General features: G+C 43.7%; 1 protein-coding gene across 1 annotated transcript in view; it reads right to left on the bottom strand.

The window, feature by feature from the left end:
• Window positions 1–13,495, bottom strand: part of ift56 (intraflagellar transport 56) — a 45,683-nt gene that overhangs the window by 5,482 nt on the left and 26,706 nt on the right. The window contains exons 13-16 of the mRNA XM_078430833.1: window positions 9,665–9,753; window positions 6,722–6,805; window positions 4,304–4,373; window positions 3,642–3,748 (exon numbers count right to left, since the gene is read on the bottom strand). Coding sequence (XP_078286959.1) covers window positions 3,642–3,748; window positions 4,304–4,373; window positions 6,722–6,805; window positions 9,665–9,753 — 350 coding nt within the window. The remainder of the gene's footprint in view (window positions 1–3,641; window positions 3,749–4,303; window positions 4,374–6,721; window positions 6,806–9,664; window positions 9,754–13,495) is intronic.

Genomic DNA, 13,495 nt, shown 5'->3' with positions numbered 1-13,495 from the left:
CACTATTTGTGATCCAAATATTCGTCCCGCAGTACCAATCCAGTCACAACTTGATAACCTGAGATATTTATTCCCATTCTTTGATTTCTGTCCCTTAACCAAATCCTCAATTACCTCCAATACCACGTGCTCAAATCTTGTTAACCAACCTCCCTGCAAGAACTTATCGTAAACTTTCTGCAAATCCAAACACATCATATCCACTGGTTACTCCTCATCTATTCTACTAATCACATCCTCAGAGAACTGCAACAGCGTGGAAACAGGCCCTTCGGCCCACCGAGTCTACACCGACCAGCGATCCCCGCACATTAACACACTGGGCACAATTTACATTTACCAAGCCAATTAACATACAAAGCTGTATGTCTTTGGAGTGTGGGAGGAAACCGAAGACGGATCGAACCCGGGTCACCGGCGCTGTAAGGCAGCAACTCTATCGCTGTGCCACTGTGCCACCCTAAACTCCCTTCATAAGTTCATGTTGACTATTCTCAATCCTATTATTCTTTTCAAGGCATTCTGTATTTACATCCTTCACAGTTGCTGGCATGTTCTCCACCACAACATCACAATGATATATCCTAACAAAGCCATTTTTTTTAACGGGACTGCAGGCTCTTTTGCAACTGGGAGTGAGATATGTTCTTGGAATACAACTCTGGCAAGTTCAGTCAGTATCTAGCCATGCTGCCCCTGATCTGGAAGAGTTTAAGTAAAACAGTGCGTGGCTGAAATGGAAATCGATTCATTTGTCAGTACTGACATCTCATTAAGATCTGTACCGATTTCAGCAACAAAAAAAACAGGAAAAGACTTACATTTAAATAACAACTTCCACAATCTCAGGATTTCCCAAAACATCCTACGGTCAATTAATTATATTTTCAAAAGTGTAGTTAAGAACACAATGAAGAAGAGTGATTGTATAAGTATATAAACAACACTCCCAATGAGATAAATCACTCAATATTAATTGATAGTTCCTCTGTCCCTCCCTTCCCCTCCTCCTTCCCAGATCTCCCTCTATCTTCCTGTCTCCACCTATATCCTTCCTTTGTCCCGCCCCCCTGACATCAGTCTGAAGAAGGGTCTCGACCCGAAATGTCACCCAATTCCTTCTCTCCCGAGATGCTGCCTGACCTGCTGAGTTACTCCAGCATTTTGTGAATAAATCGATTTGTACCAGCATCTGCAGTTATTTTCTTATAGGAAAAGGGGACGTACAACGAGATCTGGGTGTCCTAGTGTATCAGTCACTGAAAGGAAGCATGCAGGTACAGCAGGCAGTGAAGAAAGCCAATGGAATGTTGGCCTTCATAACAAGAGGAGTTGAGTATAGGAGCAAATAGGCCCTTCTGCAGTTGTACAGGGCTCTAGTGAGACCGCACTTGGAGTACTGTGGGCAGTTTTGGTCTCCAAATTTGAGGAAGGATATTCTTGCTATTGAGGGTGTGCAGCGTAGGTTTACTAGGTTAATTCCTGGAATGGCGGGACTGTTATATGTTGAAAGACTGGAGCGACTAGGCTTGTATACACTGGAATTTAGAAGGATGAGAGGGAATCTTATCGAAACGTATAAGATTATTAAGGGGTTGGACACGTTAGAGGCAGGAAACATGTTCCCAATGTTGGGGGAATCCAGAACAAGGGGCCACAATTTAAGAAATAAGGGGTAGGCCATTTAGAACAGAGATGAGGAAAAACTTTTTCAGTCAGAGAGTTGTGAATCTGTGGAATTCTCTGCCTCAGAGGGCAGTGGAGGCCAATTCTCTGAATGCATTCAAGAGAGAGCTAGATAGAGCTCTTAAGGATAGCGGAGTCAGGGGGTATGGAGAGAAGGCAGGAACGGGGTACTGATTGAGAATGATCAGCCATGATCACATTGAATGGCGGTGCTGGCTCGAAGGGCCGAATAGCCTACTCCTGCACCTATTGTCTATTGTCTATTCTTGAAGGACTCAATACCAGTAGGAGAAAAGCAAAGCAAAAACAGTTTTGAGAGAGAAAAGAAAAAGACAAAAGTAAAAAGATAATTAAAACAAATTCTAACTATAATCAAAATCTTCAGGAGTATGACTTCATACTAGGGATGGCAGATATTTAATGGCTGAGAGATGGCAGTAATCAGCATTAACCGGGTTTCTTAAACCCAAGGTGCTACGATTTTCTTTAACACGTTTTGTTTTTACATATCAACAGTGTATGTCAAGAATTTGATCCCATTGCAAGTGTAAATGTGAAATTCAACAGCAAAGGGACATTCTTTCAAAGAAAAGAGATGGGCAGAATCTTTAGACAGCAATTTTCAGCTGCCAGGTTTAAGTCCAAAGATGAAGGTGCTGATTAATTGAACGTATGAGCAGCACTATTTTGACAATTGGCCAATGTTTTTTTAATGATTAATGATGTCTGTTTAGAGACAAATATCAAGCAGTAGAGATTAAGAGCACTTGTGTAGGAACCAGATGCTGGTTTAAACCGGATTGCGCCAGCAATGGTTGCCTCGCCAAGTCTGTCTGTCCTTTCCTTCTTTGTGTTTAAATAGTATGTGTTAAATGTATGTTTTTAGTGTTCTTTAGCTTGTTTTATGTGGGGGGTGGGGGAGGGGGTTGGGGGAAACCTTTTCGAACCTCCTACCTGGAAGGAAATGCGATTTTTTTCTGTATCGTATCTCCGTCCACACTGCGGCCTAACATCGAGGAGTTGGCGGTCTTTGCTGGAGAACGACTTTTGAGAGCTCCAGCGCGGGTCTTTAACATCGCGAAGCCTGCGATCCCTTTGTCAGGGATCGACCTCGGAGCTCCAACCCTGGGTGTCTGTGGACTTTAACATCACGGAGCTCGTGGTCTCTGGTCAGAGACCGACATCGGAAACTCCAAGCCGCGGGAGTTTTGACCGCCCCGACACGGGAACTTCAACCGCCGGCTGCGGGAGCTTTGATCGCCCCGGCACATGGTTTGACTGCTCCGACCGCGGGAGAAATAAAGAGTAAGAAGATTGGACTTTTTTGCCTTCCATCTCAGTGAGGAATGTGGGGAATCCGCTGTGGTAGATGCTTATGTTAAATTTTAAGTATTTATGTATCTTGTTGCTTTTTTTCTCGCCTGACTGTATGGTAATTCGCATATCACTGTACCTTAATTGGTACATGTGACAATAAAAGACCTTTGAAACCTTTGATAGGCACAAAAAGCTGGAGTAACTCAGCGGGTCAGACAGCATCTCTGGAGAAAAGGAATAGGTGACGTTTCAGGTCAAGACCCTTCTTCAGACTCATTTGTGCTCTTTTTCAAATAATACTCTGGGTTCTTCTACTCTGATCTAATGGCCAAGCTCCAGGGGTATTAAGTTTCAATACGCCCAGCTGCCTCAGTACTGTATTGAAATGGCAACCTAAATTACAGGCTCCAATCTCTGGGGTGGGTTCCAAGTCCACAACCTTTGACCAGAGGTGCCTAATGACTCATGCTTAACATATTAACTCGGACTGAGTGAAACTATATAATCATCAATAAGGCACAAGTATAAGTTGTAGCAATTTAAAAGTAAATCACTGGAAGTTTTTTTTTAAGTAAATTTATGCTGTTTATTGCAATTGTGCAATCCCTTGAGCAGCACCTTCTTTGCAAATCCTTTACCTTGTAGCAGTCATTAGCCAAGAGTTGTAGGAGGCTGAAAGACTCTCCAGAGGTCTCCATCTTCAAGTAGAGCTCCCATGCCAGGCGTGGTTTCTTGTTCATGATATCTGTGAAGGAGGGAAAGAACAGGAACTTGTGAAACTGTGTCAGCACCAAACAGGGGAATGAATATGAAATATGCAGCAACAAACAAATGAGATGGTCCTTGTATTACAAATACCATACTCAGTAAGTTCTGGTGGGCTAGGACCATTCATATTTTAGGGTGCAAATCAGAGAAGGCAATGGAATAGATATTTTTTTTAAACTGTCTTACATTCAACCAGCATCACTTGATGTTTTTCTACAGGCACCACAAAACATTGCGAATTAAAGAGGCTTCAAGCCTTTGTGCTAAATTAAAGAGGCTTCAAGCCTTCGGAATTCAGAGACCTTCGATGTAGGAACTGTTCTCAGAATCTTCCAGCCCAAGACTCACTCCTCCCCTTCTCCCCTTTATACAGGCTAACCCTCTCCCTATACTCCCAATCCTGATGCAGGATCTTGACCCGAAAAGTCAACCATTCTGTTCCACAGACGCTTCCTGACCCACCGAGTTCCTCCAGCGTTTTGTTTAAACCACTCTAAAATTCATGGGTTTAGCTAGATAATGTTTGACTCACAGCAACGGGCCAGCCAGCTGAGGTAAATGTAGTCGTTCTTCAGCTTCTCATTCTGAATCAGTTGAAACACCTGAGGAGTCAAGTAAAAGAATGCACCGTTCAGTTGTAGGAGATGCTAAACTAGTCAACATACTGCTCGTTCGCTGAAAGGTGTGGATTTGGAATTTTGGTAGGGCAGGGGAAGATGTGGTGGCCTTGCATTGGAGGCGGCAAAACTGTTGTGGACAATCTGATGAATGCGGAGGGAACCGAGGTGGAAGCTTGGAAAAAGTTGAAGCCCACTGTGGTTCTGAGAGGAAGGAAAATCTGCAGGGCAGAAGTGTGGGCAATGAATCAGGAAAAGTTGAAGGTTCCATGAACCACAGCACAGGGGAAATTCTGGTTGTGAAACAGGAAGACATAATGGAGTCAGAGATATTGAAAGTGGCATAATTACATCTAATGTTTCTTCATCTTTGCCACAGAGACGGAAATCCTTGCAAGGAGTGGAGTGGGAGGAAGTATAACCAAGGTAATCATGCATTTCACAAAATGCTGGAGTAACTCAGCAGGTCAGGCAGAATCTCAGGAGAGAAGGAATGGGTAACGTTTCGGGTCGAGACCCTTTTTCAGACTATTCATGCAAATTCGTTAACAGACTAACCCCAGAAATGGAGATAAAGAAGTCAATGGAAGTGTCAGAGATGAATCACGAGAAGTGAGGAAGGGATGGAAATGAGAAGTTTGAGGAAATTTTAATTTCTCAATGCAAACTAACTTTATGTCTGTGGTGAAATATAAGTTATAAATCCTCACACATGAAGAGCTGCCTCTGGACTAACTGACAATCTCCTTGGATGGAGGTGAAAATTGCCCAAAGCACAGAATTGAAATGGTTTTCAAAATTACTTGGTGAAAGGATGCCCAAACTTGTATATTTGTGGTGTACCTCGTTTAACTCTGCTATCATTGACCTCTGTGAATAGATACTCCACTTATTTGTGGTAGTAGAATTAAAAGCTCTGACTCTGGTTTTATCCAACCAGAAGGCAAAATGCCTTAAACAGCCTTTGTGAAATCTCAGGACCCAATGAATTCGAAAGGAGAAATCGGCAGGGAAAACTCAGAAGATAAAACAGGACTGAGTTTCCTGACTTGGAAATGATAACAGACTTCATTGATGACATCTGACCCATTATTAAATATCACATTAAATGCTGTTAAATCAGTGAATTCAATGACAAGGAAAATTGAGCAGTCCGTGAAAGAGAAGCCAATATGACAATTGTCAGGTTAAGCCTGATGCAAGGATACTAAGCAGCATTTATTGTTGTATAATCATCAGCAGAAGTAGTGGAAAGGTTAGAGTGAGGGGGGTGTTCCATTGAGCTCATGTAAGGACAATGCTATGGTTTATCTATATACTAAAACTCTCGTTTGTGACTGAACTTCAGCCAAAACGGTACACGATAGCATGACAATTTTAGGCCCACCTTACTCACCATTGTCACTTTAGTGATAATGCAAGTAGTTTTATTGAAATCGGTGTTATATATTTAAAGTTATTCACATTTTAAAGTTTAAAAGGAGGGGAGGGGGAGGGGAGGAGGGAGGGGGGAAGGGGGGAGAAGGGAGAGGGGAGGGGGGGGTTGAGGAGAGAGGGGAGGACGGGGGGGGGAGGACAGAGTGCTGCACCAATGCAGGAGAGGTTTGGGCCCAACGGGTCCACTTTGTCTAGTATTCTATAAAGGATGAGAAGAAATGAGCAGAGTTCTGACAGTAGAATCCAACTCTGAATTTATGGTCTTTTAAAACAACCCTGACATTTTGCTCTCAGTTTTACTAAAATAAATAGATAAACCTGTGTGTCTTTAGAGTGTGGGAGGAAACCAGAGCTTCCTGGAGAAAACCCACGGAGGTCACGGGGAGACACACAAACTCCGTACAGACAAGCACCCATAGTTAGGATCGAACCCGGGGTCTCTGGCACTGTAAGACAGCGATTCCACCGTTGTGCCACCGTGCCGCCCTGAACTTGGTTTTGTTCTTCAGAGTCCAGCAATTTTTGCTTCTGATGCACTGAAGTCAGAATCTCAGCTCATGGTAGTTGGTTCGGACAAGCCCAAATTCATGCTCCTTTTGCTGATTATGCAACTGTCTTTAGGTTGCGGGGGCTATGGAAGGGTGATTTAGAAGGGAACGCTCATGCTGATGATACCAAAGAATGGGAGTCAATAAAACTTGAAGGCCACAATTTAGTTGTGTGTTTCTCTTAACCGCTGGAAAAAAAAAATGCAAGTGCTTTTCTGGTCTTGGTATCAAGGGTTACCTCAATCAGTCAGTGTAGATGTAACATATTTGCACCATGTCCACGTAATTGAGGGGATGGCCGAGGTTAATGTTGGAGCTCAACTGCTTGAACAAACAGCAACCACTTACTTCCTCAGCTTCCTTGAAATTGCCAACAGCTGCTTTCGCCTGCGCATAGTTGAAATTGAAGAGGTCATCGTTGTAGAAGTAACTCTGCGGAATAAAAAGAGGAAGATCGTGTCACAACCAATAAACGTTCCCAATCTTTTGGAACATGAAGTGATTCTAGATTTTACATTTAAAGATTTAATGCTGCTAGAATTAAGGCGAATCAAGAACTCACATCTCCCACCTATCACACAGTATGTGACCAAATACTGTGAACTTTCACACACTGCTGTGTTTCCCTTTCCTCCTCCCACCGTGACAACTCTATTACTGCAATCCCACAATATCTGTACGAGGTTAATGGTGATTCTGCCTTCCTTCCAACCACCTTCGACGGGATGAAAGTACATTCCCTAAGTGTGAAACACATCCATCACACCATTACACCGTAAGCAAGCAGACTTGTTGCAATGCAATGAACGGGAACCGCCGATGCTGGTTTATACCAAAGATAGACACAAAATGCTGGAGTAACTCAGCGGGTCAGGGCAGTATCTGTGGAGAAAATGGATAGGGGACGTTTCCGGGTTGGGACGCTTCTTCAGAATGACGTCAAATTTATATGACCCGTCTGATTGAACCTGGAGGGCTATAGTTTTCAATTTGTCTAAGTGATGCTTTGTTGCATGGTGCTCTGATAACTTCTTCTTCTTCCGTCGTATGTCTTTAAGACCTGCAGCTCCGTTGAGGCGAGCCAGGCCAACGTGTCATCGTCCAGGTCAATCAGACCTCGTTCACCATTCGGTGGCCAGTATTTGGGGCAACTGGTGACTGTGTGCTCCACTGTCTGTGTAGGGTCCCCACACTCGCAGGAGGCACTGTCCACGAGACCCCACCTCTTCATCGCTACTCCATAGCGTCCGACGCCTGTCCTCGAGCGATTGAGGGTTATCCACTGCTTATGGGGCAGGTCCTGGCCAGGGACGTCCATGGGTTCACCGATGTAGCGGTGTAGCCTAGATGGTTCCGCTGACTTCCACTGGTCTCTCCATCTCGTCTTGACCCAGGTGGCCTTGGAAGTGTCGACCGGTGTTGTACAGAGCAGCTCGTGGGCTTGCACGGCAAAGGGCGCAGTGACTTGAGGCGCACATGTCGTGGTGTCTCTGTGACGATCTGATGGAGAAGGTGGAAATCACTGGTCTGTGCCTTTTGGGAAAGGGCCAGCGTGGCTGCTTCTCGTCTGATGTTGGCCGGGGCGATGCCGGCAAGGACAGGCAGTTGGTTTACTGGGGTAGCTCTGATAACCGAAAAGGAGTAGAACGCGCCAAACAACGTTTGCCTAATCTCATACCAATATAAATTTATATCCCATGCTTGTCGAGTTGAAGTAAAACTACGTCTCAGAGGAATTAAAACAAAATGTTATAACCACCATTTCCCCCCCAAACCCCCATAGCTTTGGCTTTGACAGATGCACTGATAGGTTGGAAATCTTGGAAGCCATTATCTCTGGGAAAAGATCACCATGAAATCTACTTCAAAGCATTGACATGACATCAGTGTCATTCATCCAACATATATTACTGATTATTCTGATCTATGTCTCATATAGCGGCATTAGTCCCCCTAATGGCCTCTTACCAATCCAGTTTTTTGTTTCCCTTGTGATTACAGTTTTGCTTCATAGATCTATGGATCCCTCTTTACCAAATATAATCCTTTGCTTTATTGCTCAAACATAAATTATTTTATACTTATCCACATCAAGTGACTTTGCTATTTTGGGCCAGTTGCTATAAATACTACAGTGTTGAGGCATTCCATGTTCTCTACTATTTTCTTTATGACACCCCCAATCCTTAAAATGGCATCCCTCAGCAAGTTATCCAGTTTTTATGCTTCAAAAAGATTGCAATCTCAACTATCTTTGTTTTATTGTTTGGAAGCCAATTTTTTTACCCGAGGATTTGCTTCAGTTCTTTTTTTGTAACTCTCCCCCTCTTCTAATGATTGTCGAAGTATAATCATGACGGATTTTTAAGAGACCCAATGTTTAATATTAAGTGCATTTATTTTAAGCACTATTTTTAAGATTATTTTACAGCCTTCTGCCTCTCTTTCTTCAATGTAGGCTTACTTACTGTTAAGCGGAGCAGAGAGGACTCAGCCTTACCACCAAGCTGAAGGTCTACCGTGCAGTGGTACTGACTACTCTTCTCTATGCCAGTGAGACCTGGACTGTCTACAGCAGACATGCCAAACAGCTCAACTACTTTCACTTGAGCTGCCTACGCAGACGCCTTCACATCAGGTGGCAGGACAAAATTCCCGACACAGAGGTCTTGGAACGGGCCGGAATCCCCAGCGTCCACACCCTCCTACAGAAAGCCCCAGCCAGATGGGCAGGCCATGTCGTCAGAATGCTCGAGAGTCGACTGCCAAAACAGCTTCTGTATGGAGAACTGTGTCAGGGCAAGCGCTCAGTAGGAGGGCAGAAGAAACGGTTTAAGGACTGCCTCAAAGTGTCCCTCAAAGACTTGGACATCAACCTCAGCACTTGGGAGTCTCTTGCTCTGGACCGTCCAACTTGGCGTAACAAGCTCACCACAGGAGCCCGTGCAGCAGAGAACAGACGCACTGCAGAGGCCCAGAGGAAACGCACCGCGCGCAAGGTCCGGGCTACCTCCACTTCCACTGCAGCACCCATCCACTTGTGTCCTAGGTGTGGGCGTGCCTTCCAGGGCCTGATTGGCCTCACCAGTCACTTCCGGACCCACAGTCACCAATCCTCCAACTGAAAGTGAAGTCATGGTCATCTTCGAACCCGAAGGACGAACAACAACACTTACTGTTAACAAAATTGCCTATTCATACTCCTAGATTACTGTTCAGGAGTCATATATAATATCTAACACCTGTCATGGCCAGGTGTAAACCTTGGGTGGAAGGAAAAATGCTACCTACCTTGACAGAGTTTAGGTAGATTAAAACATCCTCAAATTGTTTCAGCAAGAAAAAACAGGAGGCCATACATTGCCGCCCAGGGATAGTATCTGAAAATAAGAATGATATTTTATGGCAAGAGTGGAAGGCTATATGATCAAATAATATGATTTGGAATCAAGCTAATCCATTTGTACAGTGTATTCACTCTCCAACATTATTCAGTATTATTGCAGCTCTGCAAGGAATTTTTTTTCCCCAAAAAGATGGGTTCCTTGCCTTAAAATTCCCTTGGTACCACAAGCAAACAATTGCCTTAGGATGGGCGAGCCTGCTGGTATTAACACTCTACAGCGAGTAGAAATAACTAGTAAAACTAATTGTAACCATTTACAATCAAAGAATAAATGTTTCTACTGGGTTAAAACGGGATTTTTTTGCAAATATCTCCTACGCCTACATATTTTGCAGATTTGTTTGTACTGTTTTGAAAGATGTCATGTTGGATGTTTCCCCCACAAGGATTAGCCTGTCACCAACATAATCAAAATAAACAAATTTCAGCTAAATATTCCATTTGTATTCATTTAGCCTTTTTGGCTAGACTCGAGGGTACCAAATGGTACATGTTTTAGATTACAGTGCCTCAGAATAACTGGTAAACTCTGCAGTCTTTAATGTAATTACAGTTCTGTAATTTAAAATTGTTGATGAATGGATGGACAGACTCAAAATGTTTATTGTTTTTAAAACAACCTACTAATTTTTGGCTGCTTTATTAAGGCAGCAATTTAAATAGTACAAGAAATTTAAAGCAATTTCTGAAATGATTGTCATCTGTGATGGCTTACACGAGATTTTATGTTTCATGACATTTGCATAACACTGAATATAAATTCAGTTTGAGGTTTGGGCAGGAACCCAAGCAAAAAAAAAATAGTTTCGAACATTTGCGTAATTTTGACCACAATTTTTATCTCGACCACTGAATGTTCTCAAGGGGAAACTCTCGTTATTAATTGAATAACTGTAATTCTAACAGGCGTTCCATTGTTACATCACTCCCAAAATCATTGGAAGGTGGTTAATAGAAAACACTTGTTGAGGTAAACAATATAATAATAACCAATATAGTAAAATACTAACAACCTCTTCTTATTTTAAGGGAAGTAGAAGTTACAAAAGACAACTTTCCAGGAAGATAATTTAGAGCTGCCACATTTGACACTGTTGGATGACATGGTCAGATTGACCTATGCAGTAAGTTAAAACTTCATCTGTCCTATACTGCTTCTCCCTACATTGTTCCTACTTCAACAAATCTGGCCTTTTCTCCTCTGCTCCCTGTGCACATGAAAACACAGACTTTTGGGAGAATGAACAATCGGATCATAGAAACATAGAAAATAGGTGCAGGAGGAGGCCAATCGGCCCTTCGAGCCGGCACCGCCATTCATTGTGATCATGGGCTGATCATCCACAATCAGTAACCTATGCCCAACTTCCCCCTATATCCCTTGATTCCACTAGCCCCCAGAGCTCTAGCTAACTCTCTCTTAAATTCATCCGGTGATTTGGCTTCCACTGCCCTCAGTGGCAGAGAATTCCACAAATTCACAACTCTCTGGGTGAAAAAGTTCCTTCTCACCTCAGTTTTAAATGGCCACCCCTTTATTCTAAGACTGTGGCCCCTGGTTCTGGACTTCTGGAAAAATAGTCAAGGCAAATGTGGGTCCCTTGAAGACAGAAGCGGGGGAATTTAGGAAACAAGGAAATGGCAGACGAGTTGAACCGGTACTTTGGATCTGTCTTCACTAAGGAAGATACAAGCTATCTCCCAGATGTTCTAGTGGCCAGAGATCCTAGGGTGACGGAGGAACTGAAGGAAATCCACATTAGGCAGGAAATGGTGTTGGGTAGACTGATGGGACTGAAGGCTGATAAATCCCCATGGCGTGATGGTCTGCATCCCAGAGTACTTAAGGAGGTGGCGCTAGAAATTGTGGACACATTGGTGATCATTTTCCAATGTTCTATAGATTCAGGATCAGTTCCTGTGGATTGGAGGGTAGCTAATGTTGTCCCACTTTTTAAGAAAGGAGGGAGAGAGAAAACGGGAAATTATAGACCAGTTAGTCTGACATCAGTGGTGGGGAAGATGCTGGAGTCAATTATAAAAGACGAAATTGCGGAGCATTTGGATAGTAGTAACAGGATTGTTCCGAGTCAGCATGGATTTACGAAGGGGAAATCATGCTTGACTAATCTTCTGGAATTCTTTGAGGATTTAACCAGGAAAATTGACAGGGGAGAGCCAGTGGATGTGGTGTACCTTGACTTTCAGAAAGCCTTTGACAAGGTTCCACATAGGAGATTAATGTGCAAAATTAGAGCACGTGGTATTGGAGGTAGGGTACTGACATGGATAGAAAATTGGTTGACAGACAGAAAGCAAAGAGTGGGGATAAATGGGTCCCTTTCAGAATGGCAGGCAGTAACTAGTGGAGTACCGCAAGGCTCGGTGCTGGGACCGCAGCTATTTACAATATACATTAATGACTTGGATGAAGGGATTAAAAGTACCATTAGCAAATTTGCAGATGATACAAAGCTGGGTGGTAGTGTGAACTGTGAGGAAGATGCTACGAGGTTGCAGGATGACTTGGACAGGTTGTGTGAGTGGGCGGATGCATGGCAGATGCAGTTTAATGTGGATAAGTGTGAGGTTATCCACTTTGGTGGTAAGAATAGGAAGGCAGAGTGTTATCTGAATGGTGTCAAGTTAGGAACAGGGGACGTACAACGAGATCTGGGTGTCCTAGTGCATCAGTCACTGAAAGGAAGCATGCAGGTACAGCAGGCAGTGAAGAAAGCCAATGGAATGTTGGCCTTCATAACAAGAGGAGTTGAGTATAGGAGCAAAGAGGTCCTTCTGCAGTTGTACAGGGCCCTAGTGAGACCGCACCTGGAATACTGTGTGCAGTTTTGGTCTCCAAATTTGAGGAAGGATATTCTTGCTATTGAGGGCGTGCAGCGTAGGTTTACTAGGTTAATTCCCGGAATGGCGGGACTTTCATATGTTGAAAGACTAGAGCGACTTGGCTTGTATACACTGGAATTTAGAAGGATGAGAGGAGATCTTATCGAAACGTACAAGATTATTAAGGGGTTGGACACGTTAGAGGCAGGAAACATGTTCCCAATGTTGGGGGAGTCCAGAACAAGGGGCCACAGTTTAAGAATAAGGGGTAGGCCATTTAGAACTGAGATGAGGAAAAACATTTTCAGTCAGAGAGTTGTGAATCTGTGGAATTCTCTGCCTCAGAAGGCAGTGGAGGCCAATTCTCTGAATGCATTCAAGAGAGAGCTGGATACAGCTCTTAAGGATAGCGGAGTCAGGGGGTATGGGGAGAAGGCAGGAACGGGGTACTGATTGAGAATGATCAGCCATGATCACATTGAATGGCGGTGCTGGTTCGAAGGGCCGAATGGCCTCCTCCTGCACCTATTATCTATTGTCTATTGTCCCCCAACATTGGGAACATGTTTCCTGCATCTAGTTTGTCCAGTCCTTTTATAAATTTATGTCTCTCTATAAGATCCCCTCTCATCCTTCAAAACTCCAGTGAATACAAGCTTAGTGTTTTCCATCTTTCCTCGTATGACAGTCCCGCCATCCCAGGGATCAATCTCCTGAACCTAAGCTGCACTGCCTCAATTACAAGGATGTCCTTCCTCAAATTAGGAGACCAAAACTGAACACAATACTCCAAATGATCATGCCACCATGATCAGTCTGAAGAAGGGTCTCGACCCGAAACGTCACCCATTCCTTCTCTCCTGAGATGCTGC

The sequence above is a fragment of the Rhinoraja longicauda genome, chromosome 40 (genome assembly GCF_053455715.1).
Source record: "Rhinoraja longicauda isolate Sanriku21f chromosome 40, sRhiLon1.1, whole genome shotgun sequence".
NCBI classification, from domain to species: domain Eukaryota; kingdom Metazoa; phylum Chordata; class Chondrichthyes; order Rajiformes; family Arhynchobatidae; genus Rhinoraja; species Rhinoraja longicauda.
The sequence above is the reverse complement of the archived record's forward strand: the minus strand, read 5'-3'. Positions and strand labels throughout refer to the sequence as shown.